Below are 23,218 nucleotides of genomic sequence, written 5' to 3'. Positions count from 1 at the left end.
TAATCATAATTCATTTTAAACATATACTTGCACACAGACATAAAAGAAAAAATCAGTCTTTCTCTCAAATATAATCAATATGTAAAGACTAGAAATTTAAAAGTAACTAACTGGGGTGGTCCTTACCTGTTCCTCTGTAAAATGTTGCCACTTGAGAAGAATATCTTGGAGAAGAATCCACCGATCCTCGGTCCATCTGCAAATTGTAGCCCACCGGTCCCCTAAATGCTGCAAAGAAATAAGAAAATAATAGATATTTGAATAATGAGCAGTAAGCGATACCTTCCATACAGTTCACTGAAGCTATATATCAGTAATCACATCCTCACTCTTGACAGAAATGATTCCTGACAACATTGCCTCAACTATTAAGGATTGCATGCACATGTGGAAAAAGAGAGAGAGAGAGACAGAGAGAGAGAGAGAGAGAGAGCATGTACGTGTGCATGAGGGAGTCTGTGTAATACATATTGACGTGCTATTTTATTATACAACATATAAAGATTAACTCAATCTTCTTTGTTCGAACTACAACAGTGAAAGAACCAAATCTCGCTGATCACAGGGTATACTGATGAATATGCTCCCTTAGAAAGTCATCTTAAATATTCTAAATAATCTGGTTACATATTTGAATAAAACTTGTTTCATTCTATAAGGAAGAAACCATTCAAAAGCCTGAAAGCCATATCTAGATCCCTGTATACTAACCGATTCAATCAATTTATTTTTATTATTTTTAACATTTATATAGTGTACAAGCAGCCCAGGGACATCGTGGCACTGTTACAAGCAGGCTTACTTAGACACATGAGAAGAGCAGTGGGGAAGAAAACAGGGGAGACACAAAAGAGACGGCCTGACTGTGGTTCATGGTTACAGTGTACCTGCTGACAGTGAGGTAACACAAAGTTAATGACATGGTATAGCGAAGAGGAGGGGGAGTGGGACTCTTAGGTGGCGAAGTTACAGCAATGTTTCATGATGAGAGTCTGAGGGGGAAGAACCTAAGGCCAATGACTGATGTAGGAGGGGCTGGATTAGTTTTAAATAGCATAGTTTTTAAGGTTTTCCTAAAGGACATGTGTGAGGTCTCTGTCCTGAGGGTATTAGGTAAGGCATTCCATATTTTAGGAGCAATGTGAGGGAAGCTGGCACCACCTGCTTTGACCCGTTTTTATAGTGGGGATGAACAGCTGGTTGGCGTGACAAGCTCTCTTGGGTTTAGCAGAGGTGGCTCTGACAATTTTCTCAGACAGGTGGGGGGCTGTGAGTGGCAGACACTTATGAGTTATGGCTAGTGTCTTGAAGGTAATCCGTTTTTTGACGGGACCAATGGTCCGCACGCCTGGCTTGTGAGATGTGATCTCTTTTAGGGATGTTCAGTGCGGCTCTGTGAGTATGGTTTTAAATGACTTGAAGTCTATTCAAATCTTTAGCCGAGGTGCTAGCTAGAAGGACTTTACAATAGTCTAGTTTGGACCTGACAGTGGCTTTAGCTATTGAGAAGTAATTCTGCTTAGATAGGTAAGGTTTAACTGCATTTATTTGTTTGGTTGTGAATGAAGCAGAGGAATTGATCACACTCACCTGTCAGGACATGGAGAGCATGGAGTCCAGGTATACCCCAACGGTCTTTACTCAGGATGATACAGAGATGATTGTATCATCAATGGTGAAGTTGCTATATTGTTTGCTGAGTTTGCTGAGAATTTCTTCAGGGCCAACTACGAGAATCTCAGTTTTGTCACCATTGAGACAGAGCCCATTTGCTGCCATCCATGTTTGAATGATGGCATAGATCTTGTGGAGAGACTTGGCATCTTGGTTATAGGAGCCCATGAGAGGTATGAGGACCCCATTGTCATCGGCATAGTTTGTGTATGCTATCTCAATGGTGTCCAGCTTGTCGAAGAGAGGTTTAGTGAATAGATTGTACAAAGTTGGTTGGTGCTACACACGCCTGGTTAGAGAAGACCTTCATGGCTCTCCCTTCCAGCGAGGAGGTGATCCAGATTGTGGCTTCTGGGGAGAATTAGGCTGCGTTGGTAATATGTTTACTGAGAGTCTTGGTTTCCACAAGGTCAAATGCAGCAGAAAGTTCCAGGTGTAGGAGAAGCGCTGGTTTGCCTTTGTCCATGATTTCCTTATTTAGTTTTTAAGGTTGAGAAGTGCAGATTCTGTACAGTGACCTTGTCGGAAGCCTGATTGCCTCTTACCAAGGATGTGGTTGGACTCGAGGAAGAGCTGGATTTGATTGTATGCAGAATTTTTATGAGAAATGTGACCATAGTAATAGGGCGGTAGTTGCTCAGGGAGGTCGGGTATGAGGAAGGCTTTTTTAGAAGTGGGCGTACCCATGCTTCTTTGAGACAAGGCCAGACAAGGCCGAATGCGGACAAGGCATTAATGAAGGCTGTCAGAAATGGTGCAAGGGAGTCTTTACATTGTTTAATGATATTGGCTGGACAGATGTCACCTTTGCAGATGGATGGTTTTAAGTGTTTGAGGAGGTCTAGGACTTGTGTTTCAGTAACATCTCTGAAGGAGAAGAGGCTATTATCATGTGGAATGGGGCTATTGATGGGCGAGAGAGGTGGGTTGGACTTCGGCAGGGCTTCGTGGTGAGCTTGAATTTTGTTCTGCAGCAAGTCTATTTTGTTGAGCATGGCTGTTTGAATACTTGAAGACCATGCTTCATCTTTAACGATGTCATCAGTGCTCGTAGTGGGAGCGACTAAGTCTCTGAAAATGGCAAACATTTTCTTAGAATGGGACTTGGTATTTGTTATTCTGTTGTTGAAAAAGAGTTTGCTTTAGCTTGGATAATGACTTTTTTGTAGTGGGCAGACAATTTTTTGAATTCATTCTTAGAAGCTTCACTGGGATTAGTTTACCAGCTGGTAAATGCACTACATTTGAGGGTGCATAGGGCTAGTTGTTCTGGTGTGTACCAGGAATTCATATGCATGTATTCTTTGGCTTTTTTAGGTTCATGTGGGGCGATAGCGTCAATAGCTGATTTGAGGGTGTCATTGTACAGATCTACTAGCAAGCCCGGATCAATGGAGAATGGGGGCTTAAAAGCAGGAGCTTCAAGAAAATGTAGGAGGTTGTCACTGGAAAGTTTTCAAGTACTTCTAGCCAAAGCTGGTGGTGCGGGGTGAATGTTTTAGTGCCAGAGGCTCTGGGAATGGTGAATTGAATGAGGTGATGGTCAGTTCACAGGCATGGAGTGTTGGAAGTGACGGTAGCGGAACAGTTGTGTTCGGCCACCCAGTCTAGCGTGCAACCTTTGTAGTGGGTGGGGTTGGTGATTATTTGCACAAAACCCAAGTCCTTAAGTTCTTTTGCCAGTACATTGGCTGCTTTGTCTTTAAAGTCATAGAGGGACAAGTTAAAGTCGCCAAGTCAAATGGTTTTGCTTCTTCTTATGGTTCTCTGCTAGGAGATGGAGGAGGTAACGATATTCATGGTAATTGTGCACTTTTGAGAGATCGATAGTTTAGCAGCGATGGTATTGGCGTCGCCTTCCAAATGGGGGTTATGATGTGATATGATATGACATGGCATTTATAACATGCCTATACACAAGTGTTTCAAGGCGTGACAAAGGGAGGACAGACAACGATCCTACTAGGCCAGGTGTCATTCAAATTGCGCAAGTGCTTGAGGGGAAGGGAGAGGGGAAAGTGCAGTACATGGGAAAGTGGAATAAATAAGATAAATGAGACAAGTAAAACAGCCAGCCTAGTGGCAAGTGCAAGGAAGTGCAGACATAAGTGCTGGTAGGGGGACTGAGGGGATACAGAAAAAAACGGTCCCCAAGTGCAGGGGTTGCCAGGGAGGCAGTGCAGGTGGGCAATTGACGGGGCCTGGGCCAGAGATCAGAAAGGGTGGCCAGGTAACCAGTGCAAATTCAATCAGGAATTCAGCAAGGGAGGAGAGGAGAGAAAGCAGAAGCAAAGAGGAAGGTTTTGAGGTGTTTCCGGAACCGGAGATGGTTCTCCTCGAGTTTCAGGGAGGCAGGAAGGCTGTTCCAAAGAGAGGCCCCTGCCGAAGAGAGTGATCTGCCACCAACTCATTGCTTGGAGAAGCGACTGACCCTCAGGGAGTTGGAGGCAGATGAGCGAAGAGCTCGAGAAGGAAGATATTTAGGAAGAGAGAGTTGAAGGTATTGCGGTCACAGACCCCAGAAGGCCTTGTGTACAATGCAGATGGTTTTGAACTTAATACTCTCAGCCACTGGGAGCCAGTGCAGAGATTTCAGTCCTGGAGAGATACGATCCCAGGGCTTGAGGCCAAGGACAAGTCTTGCAGTCCTGTTCTGGATAAGTTGCAGAGGGTGGAAAGTGGAGGCAGGCAGATTTAGATAGAGGCTGTTACAGTAGTCCAGCTTAGAGAGGACCAGGGCTCTGGAGAAAGTGAGCTTCTGGGGGAAGGAGAGGAAAGGAAGAATACCTCTAAGGAGGTGCAGCTGGTAGTGTGACTTCTTAGAGACGTCAGAGATGTGAGGGGAGAAGGAGAGTGCAGAGTCGAAGATGACTCCAACGTTTTTAGCCTTGCAGGTGGGAGGAGGGCCAAGAGAGGCCGGCCAGAGAGCTGCAGGGAAGGAGGGAGTGGGTGTGCCGATGAGTAGAATCTCAGTCTTACTGGCATTAAGGCAGAGGTTGTTGGCGGCACACCATTCCTGGATGGCAGACAGACAGTGACTATTCTGACGGGCAGGGCTTCTTTGATTATAATAGCTACTCCTCCCCCTTTCATAAGCTGTCTGTATTGGACATAACATATAGACATATATATCAATTATGAAAATATAAATAGTCATGCTAAAATATTAGCATGCAGACATTGCATTCATTACACATAATAAAAATCTTCATCCAATTGATAACACATTTTTAGTAATCACAATTACATAAATCAATCCACTTCAGTGCTAAAACCAACAAATATAATTTGTCCCACAAGCATAAACTCAAATGTTAACTCAGTTCAATTCAAGTTTCAAAAAAAAATTGTTATTCGAGACCAGACGTACATGAAAGAATCACCAATACATGAAATGATCAAGGTTGTTCTGCAAAGAAAAACTGCTTTGGTGTCTCAAATTCCATAATGGTTCAGAAGTGCTTTCAGCAAGTGGGTTCTTATCAACACTGTAGAATTCTATGAAAAACGTGAAAAACGTGTTCTGTATTGAAAGAGTTTAGATTTCAGGGGCGTTGTGAGAATTAGGAAGGATAACTCCCTTTATATGATAGGACATTTTTTTTTGGTCCACTGTACATTGTCAAAGATAATGTGTATATATTGGATGTCAACACAGATTTTTCAGTTCAGATGTAAGATTTATTTGGGAAACAATTTCAATATGTGGTTACCTTTCCTGAAAATAAACACTGTAGGCAGTCATTTGGAACAACATGCAGAGTCGCTACTTCTATGATATGATTAATCTTTCAATCTGTTACCACAGAACATTGTGATTTAGGGCGCACCAGGTCCCATCTTGGCTTACTGTTAATGATCCCGGTATAAGAAATGGAAGGCAATGCTGTATTTAGGGCTCACCATTATATCACGAGATACCCCAACAAGATCACACAAAATACCTTTAACAGGAGCAAAGTGCAGCAAAGTGCAGCAAAGTGCAGAGGGCTTTGGGATGATGAGCTATGATATCAGTGGACTGAAGGTCATGGCTCTATAATTGAAAACACCCCAGACCTCTGACCACACAACTCTTGGACAAATGTGGGACACCATGGTGATCCCAAAAGATGATCAATGACATATTTACTACTTATTACATGCAACTATAGAGCCACGACCACCAGGTTCCCCAAACAGACATAACAGAAGCTCTTTTGAAAATCTGACTCCCGAAACTGGTCCCCGATCGGCAAGCCTTCCTGGATCAACCCATTACTGTGGAAAAAATAGGAGAAGCTATCACCTCCCTTGCCACTTGAAAGACACCTGGTAACAACAGAACCTCCTCAGAGTTCTACAAAGCATATGTCCCTACCCTAACCCTGATACTCCTGAATGTTTTTGAGGAAGCATACAGCAAGGGCATGCTACCGGCCAGCATGAGGGAAACCCTGGTGATACTCATCCCTAAACCAGGGAAACCAATGGACAGATGCGATTCATAACACCCCCTTGCCATGCTAAATTACAACATCAAGATACTAACAATAGTCTTGGCGATGCGCCTCTGTAGGCACATTTCCTCCCTGATAAACATGGCGTAAACTGGTTTTGTACAAGGCTGCAACACCACCCTGAATCTCTGTAAGACTCTGACACATTATCGACCAAATGAATGCCCGAGAGGAGCCCTATATCTTGGTATCCTTGGATGCAATCAAGGCTTTTGACTCAGTATACTGGTAGTGGCTAATAGCTGCATTGCAGAGATTCGGGCTAGGGCAACATTTCATCCGATGGGTGGTACTGTTGTACACCTCGCCAATGGTGGCACGAGTGAACTGGAGTGTGGATATGCCGGGGCACCGGCCACGGTTGCCCACTTGTCAAACTAGAAATTATATCGTGCCTCCTATTGCTATGAATATATGTATATTAGCCTACGCCAAGCTGCTAAGAAGCTGCTTATAAACTGCATGTGAATAAACTCGCATTGCAAGGTCCTGACCTTAGAAACCATGTAAACTGTCATTTTGGGTCAAGCCTCCATTTTAGGTTTTCTTGCTCTATAAAGTCACCATGTGAGCTAAAATGGTAGCCTATGTTATTCAGAACTCGATTGTCATGACCTCTGTACAGCTAATGTATAACTTGCCTGCAGGCCACTTGTTAGGGTCATGAGCTGAGACCTTGTCCTTCTGCTGACCTGTGTGCAATGGATTACCTGTATCACCGAAACTGATCTATAATTGAATGAGAACACCTGCTTAACTATATTGTATGAATTAAGTCCCGCATTGTAATGTTAGGCCTAGAGCATACATTATTACCATTTCTTCTTGTTAATGTATAAACCTAAGATGGACTAGATTTGACCTGGCAAGGGACCCTAGAGCAGTAACTTATTTATGGAATGGTTAACCCAAAGGAGGGCTGAACAGCAGGCTTGAAATGTATAAAAGCCTGACTGTTTCAATGAATATTTACACTTACTGAGCACACCGAACCACGCCGGAGTTCGCTGTGTTGTACTGAGGGTCGTTAGCTATCTGAATTTTGTTCTGTTCTTTTGTAACTGGATTCAGTATAAAATAAAGTGCTTTGTATGTTCCTTTGTAACCTGTGTTTGGTGTGTTTCCTTTTTGGTTACCCTGCCTCATATTATTTCCTTGTTTTCACACACTTTTGCCCATCCTATATATATTAGCTATGGAACCAGTAGCAGCGTTTCAGCACCACGAGTACCTGGACGCTGTTATTCTGATTGGGGGGACCAGACACTTGGTATCACTTTACTCAGACAACGCACTTCTCTACCTGTGCGAACCACACCACAATCTCCACATGATTCTAGGAGTGCTGGACAGGTTTGCGGAACTATCTGGGATCTCCTTCAGTAGACGGAAATCATGTATTTTCCCTCTAGACAGACTTTGTGGGGTGGACAAGACTGCTCTACCTGACCTGGGCCTTCTTTGGAAGACATCCCCCTTTAGATACTGAGGCGACCAGATCACGCATACACCAGGGGACACACATGAACATAATACACTTAAAGTGGTGGGAGGCCACAAGAAATCAATGTCCTTCTGGTCTCGGTTACCACTCTCACTCATGGGTAGGATCGCCACAATTAAAATGATTGTCCTCCCTAGGTTTCTTTATTATTTTACTAATGCCCATTACTACATAAAAGTTGCCTTTTTTTTGTCTTTTGGAAAAATTGATTAGCGACTTCCTTCGGGGCTCCAGCCGACATAGACTATCCTTGGCTGTGTTATACCTGCCTTATAAGGATTGGGATGCATAGTAACCAAAACTTGTGTTGTTTTATTTAGCTGTGTAGCTTAGTTTTGTTACAAAATGGCCATCTGATGGTCCTACCCCAGAATGAGCAATGCTACAAAAATTAGTGGCACCAGCCAAACTCAAAGAGATACTGTTGCTCCCGGAAGATTGCATGCACTCCCTACCTCTGCTTATCCAGATAAGTAGGAAAATCTGGTCTAGGACACTGAAGGTACTTGGGACAATTAGCCCCTACTCTCCCAATGTACCAATAGCTGTTGACATGTGTGTGACCAAGGCAGACTTGAGCACCTCTGTATGCTGGGTGGAACATAGAATATATAGATTAGGGAGACCTGCATGATAATGGAAAGTTCAGGGATTTGGAAGATCTGACACAGCAGGTGGGCCTACCTAAGGAACAATTCCTCAGGTATATTAAGGGAAAAAGGGTGGCGGGTCGTAGGTGAAGTGGGTGGCCAGAGTAACCAACCAAATCAACATTCCTAGCCCTGGTTTACATGTTGAAGGGGGTAATATTATCCCCATAAATGATGTTACCATAAATATACTCACCAAGAAATGGCATAGGTGACATTATTTAAGGTGACAATATATGGGGTAAATGGGAGCGAGAGTTGCAGGGGTTTCCTGCGCTCCATTAAAAAAAAAATGGGGATTTCAGGGTTGCCCCCGCAGGTTCCATATGGTAATATTGCTGCAAAAAAATGGCGCCATTCTTGTATGGTGACATTATTGTGGGGATATTATCACGTGGAACCATTGGAGGACGGCTGGAGACCTGTGGCTAGACTATAAGGTTACCTACTTGAGAATACTAGCAATAGAAAGTCTGGTTTGAAATTAAGGTGGGACACTGATATGGGCACTATTATCAGTGACAAGAAGTGGGAACAGGCACTTGATTTTCCAAAAAACATATCCCGCAATGCTAGGTTCAGGCTATTACAGAATAATGTCCTTCATCACACTTATATGACCCCCACCCCAGTAGAGTCACCAGATTTACCAAAAACAAATTGTCAACATGTACCTGGTGCCAACAGGATGACACAAACTAAATGCACATGTTTTGGAAATGTGTAAAGGTGCAATCTTTCTGGCACCATATTGAACAGACATGCAGGGCGGCTGGGGTAACTAGACACAACTGGTCCCGATGAAGTGTCTGTTGGGAACATTCTCTAGACAGAGCAAAAATAGGCATGTAGTCAAACTCATGGATTTAGCATGTATACTTGCAAAGAGGAGAATTGCAATGTCCTGGAAATCCCAGAGCGTCCCCCAGTTCAACCAGTGGCTAAATGACTTTGAAACCTGGTGTGAAGCTGAGACAAGAGCATGGGCTATGGCACTACATCCATTCAAGGGTGTTCTTGCTGACATCTTTATAGCCTGGAAGACCCTTGTCCACAGTGTGTTCCACCCATCAGACGATAGACCACCATGAGCTTCCACACCGATCACAGTGCCACGCATTTGCTTGGAAGTAACAATGGTTCCCAACCCCCTCATATGCCCCACACCATGCCTGGACACAAGCTCTATGCCCAATCACCTTGTAGCCCCCAATACAAGACATTACTAGAGATCATGTGACACAATCTTATCTTGTGCCATAAACTGTTTTTATGTATGGAAGTTTGTGTTACTTCTTCCCTCCTGCTGTAAGTGAGTATTAGGTTAAGTGTGTTGTTTTTGCTACGTTCACAATGTGCAGCAGGTCAAAGAGGGTTTCTATGATTGTTTTTGATGGCTTGGGTGACTTGTAGGTTGATGTCTCTGAGAAGGAAATTGTTTGAGTGATTGATGGTTGCAGATGTGATGAGTTCTGTGTTTTTTTGTAAGGATATGTTGACCTGTGACGGCTGGGAGATCAGGTGGAGGTTTGCTTTCTGTGTGTTGTGGGCAAGCAATGGCAGGTGAAGAGATCCATTGAGTGGAGTGGAAAGTGTTCCTGAATGATGTATGTTCATAAGGTCTTGTCAATGACTACACATCCTCTTAAGCTTTTCACTAATGGTCAATGCCTTGTAAACTATAACCTGTGAGAATGAGGGTGTCTGTTATGTGTTGAGGATGGAGTGAATCAAGTCTCTCTAATGAAGAGTGTGCTATGTGTGAGGTGTAAGCAATGAGAGGCGGACACAAAGAGTTAACTTTCTCAACATTAATGATTTTATTAATAGAAAGGGGGTTGGGTGAAGGCCTACCTTTCCCTATCATCTATATATATATAAAATGTGTAGAAATATTTCGGTATTCAGCTGATGCAATTTCACAGTTTGAGGTTACCCTCTGCTGTCCATATTGCAAAGTGCACCCACTTCAACAACAGCTAACATTTCAACAAACAAAATGAGCATGTTTCTTTGTGGTCATCTTCAACTTACACTATGGCAGACTTTCAAAAGTTACTTCTTTACTCTCCCACTTCTCTTCACACAGGCACATCGGTTCAAGTGTCAAAAAACTGTTAATTACTGCGAAAAACTGTAGGGCTAATGCCTCCTTACAAGCTAAAACTGAAAGTAGGTGCTGTAATTATGCTACTACGCAATCTTATGCGATCACGGGGATTCTGCAATGGAACAAGGTTGACAATTATGCATCTACAATGACACATCAAAGAGGCCTGTGTGATCGATGGAACTTAGATACTGTTCTTATACCGCGTATACGTCTCTCTCCATCCGTTACGTATAACCTTTTCAATGACCATTAATAAGTCGCAGGGACCTATGCCGCCTTCATGGAAGTGATCGATTGTAACCCTGATATTTAAGAAGGGGGACAGAAGTGACCCTATGAATTACTGACTGATATTGACCATTAAAATATACTAGAACATCATATGTTATGCCGGGAACAGGTAGTAACATGAATTTCCCTTTTAAAAGTAAAAGTAAAACAGAATGACCCTCACACTAACAGATACAAATAAACAGGTAAATGTTTCAAATTTGAACTCAAATAAGTTCAAGAAATCAAACATAACACTTTAAACAACACAGTCCTTGTATCCAGAGTTTAGTTCTCTTCCCCTGGATTGGTTCAGAAAAAAATATTTACAAAGTTTTCTTTCAAGACCAGTCTCATGAAAGCAACACAAATATCTATTTTATCTAATACTTTCTTTGGGATGGCATAACAAATGTTCCTTTCAAAACATGGTTGAAACATAGAAAAGAGAATGTCTCTCCTAGACTCTTGAGGATTGCAATACAACAATTTATTTTCCATAACCCTTGTTCGAGTATGATAAAGGGAAGTAATTCCTAGTTTTCATTATGGTAAACAAATGCCTTTTATCCAAAGGTGATTCAAGTATGACAAAAGGCAGGTCTATTCAAAGTTTCTGGTTGACAAAATGTTTCTTTGAAACCACAACTTAATATGACCAAGTATTTTTGATCACAACATTTCAAAGTGAGTTTCCTGGTACAATCTCCTGCCTGGAAACCTCTCAGCTGAAATCTCCTGCTATCCCGGTTTATTCTACTGCCAGGAATATCTCCTCTTTTGGCTCTCACACATCCCCTGATGTACTCTCCTGCCAGCCAGGTATCTCTTTGCAAAAGGTCTCACTACCTGATGCTCTCATCAGCCTCTCTATAACATTCACCTTAAGCAAACTAAAAACTCTTGACATCCTGGTTTACTCTCCTGCCAGAAATGTATTCGTACAAAAAGCTTCATTACCTGATATTGTTACCAGGCTTCTCTGCAACATTCACTGTCTCTGTAAGTTGCACACAATTGTACTTCTTCAACAACGCAACTCTGTGTACGTCAGTTGTTACTTGTGCCAATTTCTCACATACTGATATCACTTATATGATGGGTTATTCAAGCTCTGTCTGTCAACCCTTCCTTCAATCTCTTTTTGGCTCTTGGCAATGCTTTTTCCAGGTTTCCACCAATTGACATCTCATATCAGGATAACTGTAAACATTTTGCCTCTTTATTTCTCTCTCAATTCCCTTTTGACTCTTGGCAATGTTGGTGGAAGGTTTCTCCCAACTGACCTCTTATGTCAGGAGAATTGTAATAGGCGTGCCCCTGTTGTTATCCTGCTAATGACATTTGGCTTAGCAAATGCTGGTCCCAAGTTTCTCCCAACTAACATCTCATGTCAAGAGAACTGCACCATATTTTCCTATTCCTTTCTGTTCTATTTTGTCTGTATTCAAAGTCACTTTTAAAATGCTTTCTAGTGTATTTGTACATCCCAGGGCACCCTTCAATGCAAGGCTGACTCACTGGTTCACTGTGCGGCAGCCAAGGAATGCTTGCGAGGGGTCAGCTTCCCCTTCTAGGCAGAGTCTCAATAGGTCTTGGCGTCGGCTCTCCTGTCCTTCGCCACCAAGACTTGCGCAGCACTGCAGGACTGTGGCTCCTCGCATGACTGTGCTGCACACTGTCTGGTTTCTTTTTCCTGAAGTTCCTTTCCTCCGGTCCCAAATGTCGCCAACTTGCTTCTGGCGAGCTTCTCTCCTTCTCCCCATGACACTCCATGGGTCTTTCTCTGCGTCTGGTCACGCTTCCCGCTCTGCGCACTCAGCTGCCTTCTCGCTCTCTCTTTCTATGTTCCCCTGGTCACTGGTGTTCAGGGGATATAAATGTTCCACATAGTTGACTAGGTTGCAAACAACCTGATTGCTCAATATCCTTAATGTCACATTTTCTACATAGGGACCCCTTTTTCCTCTTCCTCATCACAATACCTAGGCTTTCTGGTACTAGTAGTCCAAGGAAGTTTCAATTGTTTTTAAATCACATGGTTGAACAGCAGCATTTACAATACAATTATCATAAACATCAGATGGGTCATATGTTCTATTTTTACTGTGCATACATGAAGGTGGAATCGGGTTTTGTTTAATGAAAGTGCCTTTCAGAGTTTTATCAAGATAATTCTGTGTAATGAAAGCAGGCCACTAAAGACTCGAGGAATTAAAGGATCTTCCTCACAAGAAGGAGGAATATACCTCTCTCCTGACAACCATCTCCTATCATATGATCAACCCTCAGAATAACACCCCCGGAGTCAGAATCAGGTAGTGACTGCCTTCCCATGGCCACATGAGAGGAGACTTTAATCTGGGGATCCGTGATGACTCTACAGGTTTCATCATATATGGCTGTGCATGTGAATGAGTTCAGCACTATCTATGGCATGGGAGTATGCATTTATGAGCATGTGTTTTTCCAGTCTTTCATGTTTAGAACAAATATAGATGATTTACAGTAAAATAAAAAATAAAACAATTTCAGTGGCTATGGCAATCTTTAAATTGTTAAAAAGTCAATGCATGAAATGAGGGAATTTTTTATGAATTAATCAAATCATTTCATGGAAGCATAACAAATTGTAGTATTCGTAACAGTTTGCCTTTAACAGATAAAATAACATGTGGTCTTTGTTGAAAATATATACATAACTTGTCAGGAATAACCAGTTGAGTCTATACATATATTGTTTGCCTAGTAAAGTTTAGAAACTTGTTTGGAAACATTGAGTAGAACAGGCAAGATACCATTGCTAGTTAAGGAATTGCCTAATATATGTGTGCAATTTGCAGTCGCGGGCTTGAATCCCTGCAAAGACAGTTCAGCCCTTCTGAGGCTGATGAAATGCACACAATACCATTATATTGGATACCAATACCACCTATTGGTACAATGCTGAGAAGTAAGAGAATCATTTATGAAGCGATACATTTATATATAACAAGACATTTGCTCTGTACATTATTAACATTAAACTGCAAACATAATGTTTTTAAAGATAGGAAAGCTTTATATCTTCAAACAATAGGTCCATCTGCTTGATTAAATACTCATGCTTCTAATGTTTTTTTTATGGTACTACAAAGTATACACATTGTTGGATCAACCATATATTTCCCAGCACTTTACAATTTACCTTAACATAGTTTTCCTTTGTGGAATGTATAATTTTTCATAAACATTGATAGCTTTCCCTTTGTTGGTGCATTTTTAGGAAAAATACTGTTGTCCCTTGATTCTTTAAAATGTACCCCAAAAGGTATATTGATTTACCTACTTTCCTGAAGTGTTTTTCTCCAGTATCATCATGTTGCCCTGGTACATTATTGCATTCTAAGTGAAATATTTGTGTAAGCGCGTGTCTTTTTGGGACATTTTATATCACCCCTCAGTTGCTTCAGACTTAAGTCATGTAATAATGGAGTTGGGTATTGTCCAGGCAATTGGGGACAACACTTTCAAGAGATTACGTTAGAGTGTAATACTCATTGTCACAGACGGCAGATAAACATTCTGAGTCATGAGGACAGTTAAGGGATTTTTATATTGGTTTTTGAGGCCTAGGGTCAGCCCTCTCTTGACTGCCCATGACCCTGCCCGCTAACACAGGCATCTGTAACCACTGGCTAGTTCTAACGAATGGTAACCCCTACTGTCCATAATCTTCTCATTTTCTATGTGTGACCTCCCTATTAGTCAGCTGTCAAGACTCCCGCAGGGCTTTCGAACCGTACCCCTCTAGCAATAGGGTAGTACACTAATGTGAGTTGGGTCAGTGCCTTGCACTACCTCTAATATTCATGCTAGATAGGTCACATTCACTCACTTATTCTCCACTGATTTGTCTCCCACTCCCCTTGACTTACTCCTCCCAACAAATCTGCACTCAAGTGTTTCACTCCTCCCCTCCACCCTTTGATATAACCATGCTTCCGGTTCCACTCCACTACTTCCTCTTTCTACTGCTACTCCCAGTACTACACTCCTTCTGCTACTACTGCACTCCTCCAACCACTTTGGCACTCCTCCTACCACTATGACACTCCTCCTCTCACTACAACACTCCTGTTCCCACTACGACACTCCCGTTTCCTCTATGACACTCCTGTTTCCACTACAACACTCCTGTTTCCACTACGACACCCCTGTTCAAACTACAATACTCCTGTTCCCACCAGAACACTCCTGTTCCAACTATGACACTCCTGTTTCCACTAGAACACTTATGTTCCCACTATGACACTCCTGCTCCTACTGCTGCACTTATCCTCCCACTACTGCACTCATCCTCCCACTATTACACTCCTCCTCCCACTATTGCACTCCTCCTCCATGAAGAATTGTTTTCTGGCAAGGGTATTGAATGCCTAGCTGTTTTGAGGTTCATAAACCCAATGATGCACCCCTTTCCTAAACTGCATGCCATAAGCATAGTGTTTTGTACCCTGCTGGACTTTTCTCCTGATCTGCTGTGCGTGCTCTCAAGTGGGATAGGCCAGGTTCAGAGGTCACAGGTGCCCTCTTTGACAGATGCTGTGACTGCCAAGTCACTTCAGCACATGGCTGCATTTTAAAGTATCCACCTCTTTTACAAAACAACAGTCATGAGAAATTCCTATTCTGGTGGCTGTTTAATTGTGAAACACCACCATAATGGAGTTTATGGCACGGTGGCAGGTAATTCAAATAATTATAAGTAACATCTGATTTACATCATTCTTCTGTCAGCACTGTAAGCACAGGCCAGCTGTGGAAGGATTGTGTGTATTCCGATCATACAGTTTGGCCCTGCCAATAAAAGGACAAGAGACTGAAAGATTGTGCCTTTCCTTTGATCTTTTGTGGGGAAAAATAATACCTCACTACAGGGAGACAACCCCTAGGCAGGGTTGTCATGGGAAACCAGCATCAAAGGCACATCCTACACAAAATGACTAGACTCACACCCTGGTGTAGGTTTGCAATTGCCAGGAGCTGGGAGCTATTAAGTTCCTGGTTATAAGCCAGGGGAGCATGGTTAGCTTGAAACCAAGAGCAACCAGGAACTATTGATATAGTCACAAAGCAAGTGGTGCCATAAAAACACAGATATGTATTACTAACTGTGTAGGTTTAGGAATGTGTATAAAAGAGAATAGAGGAGACATCGAAGAGATATTTAAAATGTATTGGATAATGTATAATGGACACAAAGTTAGAGTTTGCATCTGCCACACTACTTAGATTTCCTGCACACTATGTAATAGCTCCTGGTATCCCAGACATAGCTCCTGCCTAAAGGGTGATGTATGATAACCAGGAGCTGCTTTTTACATCTGGTCAACAAATTCTAATATCGACCCTTTGTATACCAAAGGGTCTTTGTTGCTATGGCACTGAGAACGGTGTGGAGTTAGTGTAGACAGAGGGAGCTCACCACAAGTCGGGACGTGTTCTACCATCTTTCTTCTCTTTGTACCTCTCTTTCCATCATGTCTCCTCCACTTCCTTCAGCACAACATATTTCGGGTATGGTGTCAAGTCAAAGATCACTTGTTTCAAGGACAAGAATTGGATTTTTTTTGTCCATTTACGTGTGAACATTTGCCTGTAAGAGACAGGGTCCCCCACTTATTTTACTCACTTTTGGACCATCCAGGCATAAGGATAAATTCACATGGATCTCTTTTGATATGAATTTCCAAATCCCTTTGGTAATAAGGTGAAGATTTGTTTATGTATGTATTTATATACAGGAGGAACAATGCTCTTTTGATCACAAAAGAAAGTACAATAGATAAGAACTCGGATTTGATGGGAAGCAGTGAGCTTCTTACAATGGGGTGAGTTTGAGGGATATTCTGACCAGTGGACATACATAGATTAAGGAAAACCGACATTGGACATCTTTAAGTGCTGGTAGGCAGTACAGGCAGCTGTGCTCGGGATGTGTAGGAGATTTAGGTGATGCACATTTCCAGATGGTGCAAATTTCAAATTGGCCAGGAATCACAACTCAGACTCCTGCAGAATAGATATGATAGTGTGTATGTAAGACACTGATGTGAGACAGCATTGAGAATTCATAAACATCCTCAGAGGGGTAACTTGGCATTTGCCCTGTCATGGCAGTGCATTGCAGATGGTGTAGGGACTAATATCTATTTTCTAACAATAAATCTACTAACTCCTTACTCAAAAGATGTAACCTGTTATTATAATTAGTGTTTAGAATAGGACAGCTGAGTCCATAGCACTTAGTACATCATTGGCGCAACATTACTACTCTGAAGTGAGAAGGGTTGACTTTTAGTTTGGTTTTGAACAAATCTGTGTGGACTGTTTTCCGGAAGTGTATGGGTACAGCATTCCATGGACCTGGAGCAATAAGGAAGAAATAGCAGAAGCGAGAGGAAGAACAGGGAAGGCTAGGAGACATGAGAGTAGTCGAGGAGGCAGAGCAGAGATTACCAGAAGGCTTATGGAGTGGGATAGAGGAGGATAAATACAGTGTTTCCTTATCATGGATAGATTTGTGAACAAAGAGAAGACATTTTAATCTGGCCCTGTTTTGCATCATCAGAAATCCCGCCTGGTAACAGTTCGACGAAGTAGCTGTGAAGTAAGGGAGTTCAATGAGAGTCCTGATAGCGAAGTTAATGATCTTGTCGGGAGGACAGAAAGCATAGCTGGAGAAACCAACGAGGATGCTGGCACGGTAGTACAGTTTATCGAAGACAAGAGTGGGTAATATTGTTTGGCAGTGTTGAAAGGAAAGAGATGGCTAATTTTGCTAATATTTAGCAGGTTTACATGTGCTGCTGTTCCAGTTTTAGAGATAAAAGTAGAGAAGTTGTGAGAAGGGTAATAGATGATGCAGAGGTTTCTAGCTGACCTAGAGTAGGGGAGAGTGTCGGGAGGGAACTGGATAGGCAGGGGCAGAGACGAGAGAGCTGTTTGCAGGGAAGAACAGTACCTCTGTTTCGGTAGAGTTTAACATCAGAGAGTGTGAAGCCATCCAATATTTAATGGAAAAGAGACAGCTGCAAATGTTGCTAGAAAGACAGACGGGGAGTTCAGGAAAAGAGAAGAGGATTGGCTGTCATCTGCAAAAAGTTGGTATGAGAACCCAAAGGAGGAGATTAGTGCAGATTGTTTGTCCATGGAAGACGCACAATTTGCTCCCTAAGTATCCCAGGGCACATTGGGAGTGACTAGTCGCTAGAGCCAGACCTGCCTCTCTGCCAGCTATACTGGTACCAAGGGCCTCACTGCAGAAGAGGGACTCCTTCAGGTCAGGCATTTGCCAGTCTTGCCCATGTTTTGGAGAATGTGAACAAATACCTATATTTTCTCTGAACCTCTGGATTGGGACACACTGCAACTTGAGCACAAGAACAGCCAGGATCCCTGTGTTTTCACTGTACAACTCCATAAAGCTGTGTTTGGAAACTGTTCAGCACAGTCAAAACAAGAGGACCTTCCAGAGTTGTCCTTGGCACTTGCTTTATCTTCCAACTGCTGCACCACCCAACTAAAACTGCACTTCCAGTCACCAGCATATTCGCCATCCAACTGATCCTGGTGGCTCTCGTGATCTGCACCTCTCTGAACGCTGTTTTGATCCACAGAAAACTTTAGCTCAACCCCAGCTCAACACCTGCCTCCCATTTGAAACAACGTCACTGCCGCGTTGGTGCCTGATTCATACTGCTCGCTCAGCACCAATAAGAGCAGTTTGACACTATTGAACCGCCAAGAAAAGCAGAAAGAGATTATTGACTGGTCATTTCACAGAGTCCATCTTTGGGTCCTATAGACTGGTTGGTTCAGGTTGAATCTCTTTTTCACAAAAGAGGATATCCATGAGAACATTGTGGAATTTGATTACGTTGCAGCACGTTTCCTCATACGGAGTGCTGCTTTTTTCTATCTTTGCGTATTCGGTTCTTTCCACAAGGTGGGTTTTTATGGTGTTTTTGTATTTAGTTATTATTGCATATGGCATGTTTGATTAAAGTATATAATTATTTACAGAACCTTGATTGCACATTCTTCTTATTTTGGACTGTTGCTCTTTGTTGTTTGGGTTGCTTCTGGATCACATTCACACTCCTCTTAGCATTGCAGTCTTTCCTAGCCCCATGTTACCCCAAAAGACATCAAATTTATATCTCTTCACTGTGCCTGTTTCACGTTTATGAATGTGATCACTTTTGTTTTGCATAAGTGTGAGGACTGAGCGGTCGGTTTAGCCACTTCTCATCCATGTACACCTGCAGGGCAGATGTAATTTCGTCACATCCTCCCGCTACTACACACCTCCACTGATACACATCTCAACCCATTACTACATTCCACACCCCAGTACTACCCTCCTTGCCCACAATAACATGTCTCACTCCACTACTGCACTCCTCCTCCTACTACAATCCTCCCCACTACATAACTCCTCCTCCCACTACAACTCCCTGCCTCACACTCAACTACTCAAGCACCCTCCTTTCACTCTGCACCAGCCTTCTCACACTAACAAAGTAGACTACCTTTTCTACCCACTTGTCTCACACACACACACTGCATAACCACTATCACACATAAACCGATACCTCCCCTTTTCCTGCAATCTCCTCCACAACTGCCACTCATTCCTTCTTCCGACTGGGTTCTTGGTCATCCTCCACCACTGACCTCACCCAGTAAACCACACTTTCTCCTTCCTCTTCCTGTTGTATATTTCCCCTCCTCTTTAGGGATTGCTCTCCTTTCCCTAGCCAATGGTCTGCTCTCGTATCCCCCAGGGTGGTGTATATGTGAGGGAACAGCATAAAATGGGTTATAAGCCAGTCAATCTTTTCTGCACATTCCTCCCACGCAGTTGGTGGTGCGGTAGCACTGCTATACACCAGCTCCATCCTCCCAAATGTAAATGTAGCATTGGGCACATCAGCTCAGTTTGCAGGTGATAGAAGAGTGATGGATAGGAGGCGCGCAGAGGAGGAGCATGACGGAGACTGAATCTCCCCAGCAGAGTTAACAGAAGCAGCTCCTCTAAATCAGACAAAGGCATTGGGTTGGTGGTAGGAGATAGTAAAACCATGTTCCACCATTCTAAATCAATGCCGTTTTTTTGCTCTAACAATGCAAGAGACATCTATGAAGAACTTGAATAAAAACAAACATATTTTTCACAGTTTGCCCTGAACCATGAGGGCATTGTATGGCGCTAAAAACAGGGATGTGCATTGTGATGTACACATATACTTGTATTGCTTTTATTGTTTACAGTGGTTGTTTGTGGTAGATCTGGTAGATTGTGGTAGGATTATTGCTGCTATTTAATCTTTTTATTGTTCCTTTGTAACGCGCCTATACACAAGTGTTTCACTGATCAATTGCATATGCAGTGTGATTCGCAATCATATGCCATGCTGAGATAAGTGTGATGTGCCTGCTGCAATGTTCACATGGAAGAAAAAAAATATAACGTTAAGCAAACAAGACATTAATTTGGGGAGAAAACCAAAGATTTTCTTTCAAATTTAAAAATAGTTCCTACATTTTGTCTGTGTCCGAAAGTTGTGTTTCAGGACCACACTATGTTTTTTTTTTCCTTTTGTGAATCAAACCAATCCATTTGCAAGTTAAAGGTGTACGGCCAGAGTCACTGTTCCAGACAGACCATATAGTACATGCAAACTAGGTGTTTCTGGAGATATTCTCTTCTCCCATCCAGCTAATCCGATTATGTTTTATTTTCACCTGGTCGCAAATGGCCTTCGTGGGTTTATAAATCACGCACAATCTGTGGAAACTTAATTTTGGGCATCCCCCTACAGCTGAAACTACATTTAGCACCAGGGTGGGGGGGGGGGTTCCAACTAATCAGGCTGTTCCCACCGTGGGCTGAATCCCATGATCCAAGCCTGCATTCCAAGAAACCTGATGGCTGCTTCCCCCACCACCTTCTGCCACTGTCCCCTCTGTTCCCCTCGGGTCTCCAGTGCCATCCCACCCCCACTTAACTGGAAAGAACCATGGAATTGGAAGAGGGGCTTCTTATGGAACCCTGCCTTCCAGATCCATGGCGGCCATTATAAGTAAGTATTTTGTTTCAATGACCAGGACGTCACAAGGAATCCCCTTAATTGAAACAAAATACATTGTTTTCAGACTTAAAACCTGGGGTGCTAATCGCAATAACACTTGATCCGGCCCACTGGGAATATACCTTGGACCCTGGGCCGTTACCACCCTATCCGGATCGGGTGTTATCCCTTAATTGAGTGATGCTTCCTAGCCTAGCATTTATGTGTGCTAGGATGTGACAACTTTACTGCTTTTAAAGAAAGACAATGTCTTGCTAGCTTGCACATATCTCCTTGAATCTCCTGCCCTATACACTGTTGGTGCACAAAGTTTACATGCTAACTAGACACAACCAATCATGTGTTCATCCAATCAACTGCCACATATAATAGAAGGTGCTTGGCTTGGTTCTGTCAGTCTTCCCTCCCTGTTCTAATAATTAGTACCCGGTTGCTTTAATTAAGCATTTTTCATTAGAAAACTGACAACAACAGAAAAGTACCCGAATCAAAACTTCAAAAAATCGAGGTCTCACGTTATATATATGGAAATAAAACGTTTTTCATTTCAGGAAGCCTAGACACCCATTGTACTTGAATGTATACTTTTAAATACACAACAGTCAATAAGAAAATAAAATAAAACACATAAATCAGCAGTTTTAAGTAGGGTAAATATAATTATGCTATAACAATATGTTTCTGTGATAAACCAGCAGCTTCATAAATCCTCCCTAATTTAGAAAGAAAAATGAAAGGCCCAAAAATGGGTTTCTTTATGGCGATGACTGGATGGGGGGCGTGTTCTCCCTTTCCAATATATTGAATAGAGCAGCAAACTGAAACAGGGGTTGACAGTAGAATAAATATGTACGCTTTTCAGGTGATTTATTAGGCTTCTGCTGTATTCAGTAACAAATTGCCAAGAGCTGCACAAAAGTAATTCCTGTACAAACATATCGAAGAAGTACCTTTATCACGAAAGTCTTTCCTCAATGGGAATGCAGCGTAAGCTTGATATTACCCTGTGATGAGTGCAATACTAGTGGCATCTCAAAATGAGGCTTATGGTTCTCCTGCATGTATCCGCTTGAAATCCCTGTTGTGCTTAGATTGCATTCCTCGAGATGAAGAAAACATCTACTCTTGTTCGGTGCGTCATTACTGCTACCCTCACAGGCATGAGTCCTATGACAAAAACCTTTCATCTCCTGCTCAGACTATTGGCTGTCTGGTCACACGAATCACCCTCCAAAATCCTTACAGCCACCTGGATCTGTCACCTTCATTTTCTTTCGAATTCACCCACACGTGTGTGGAAGGTTTATAGTAGGAATTTTTACTATTTCCCCCAAAAAGTAGCATTGGTATTCAGGAGCATGCAATTACCATAATAAAAATAGAATATCATTGCTAGCGAAGGCTATCTGCACTAGAAATAGTATTTATTTTCACTTGCCTGCCAAGTGTGTCCAATCTATAAAAAAAATGAGAACATCTGCTTCTAGAGCTTGTGGGCCATGATCGAAACCATATTTTCCCATGGCTTCCCTATTCCAAATTTTCCATTCTCAAAAATAGCCAATGTGAAATGTTGATAAACTTTGTTTCTAAACATGGCAGCAAAAAAATGTTTCACATTCCTCAAGTATTTACATTTGTAGCAGGGTTGGCAACCAAAACTTTACACCTTTTGGTTAATTAATCAGCTGGGGCACTTTATAAAAGTGAATGTAGATTGCTTCTAACATACTGCCTTCATCCGAATTACTGATACCATACCCAGCAGCAAGTATACAAGGGTTATTATATACTCATGTTGTTTCAATTAAACAACCAATTATAAATCATATCAACACCATTTTGTAAAACACAGAGTGTTGTCAATGTGTAAGACTGTTAGATCTTACTATGTTGCCACAATCCATTCACTAGAGCTACTAAAATTTCAGAAAATCTCATAGATTCGCACTGTAGAGAGGCAGATGTACATGTCATTTGTAGAGCACACCCCTCCACCTCCTTGATACTGGAAGAATAACAAGAAAGCACTGTGCTTGGCACCTGGTATCATCCCAATACCACATTGAAGGTATGATAGACATTAGGCGCTCAGACAAGGGAAACCAAGGCTGCAATGCTGACAGGCACTGAAATACAAATTTGTGCAAGAACAATGGGTATTTGCTTGGCTCAGAATCTAGGATGCTGCAGCAAGAGCACTACATGATTCGAAAGGAGTCGAAGAGGATAAGCTATGTACACAAGACATATTTCTCTTAGATTAAGTAAAGGAGTGAATAGTTTTGAATGCCAAGTATTGTTCAATTAAAGATGTAGAAAGCACAAGTAGAATGTAGCAACCAAGTCTCCAGAGGCCAAGGAGAGTA

At 42.3% G+C, this 23,218-nt stretch overlaps 1 protein-coding gene across 8 annotated transcripts in view; it reads right to left on the bottom strand.

Annotated features, from left to right (window-relative positions):
- DMD (dystrophin) overlaps window positions 1–23,218 on the bottom strand; it is a 7,616,828-nt gene that overhangs the window by 5,770,919 nt on the left and 1,822,691 nt on the right. For all 8 annotated transcript variants that reach the window (XM_069639082.1, XM_069639084.1, XM_069639079.1 and 5 more), the window contains one exon: window positions 127–228. In XM_069639082.1, the coding sequence (XP_069495183.1) occupies window positions 127–228 (102 nt within the window). The remainder of the gene's footprint in view (window positions 1–126; window positions 229–23,218) is intronic.

The sequence above is a fragment of the Ambystoma mexicanum genome, chromosome 7q (assembly GCF_040938575.1).
Source record: "Ambystoma mexicanum isolate Mex_15411 chromosome 7q, UKY_AmexF1_1, whole genome shotgun sequence".
NCBI lineage: Eukaryota > Metazoa > Chordata > Amphibia > Caudata > Ambystomatidae > Ambystoma > Ambystoma mexicanum.
Note: the sequence above shows the minus strand (reverse complement) of the source record. Positions and strands in the feature narration are given on the sequence as shown.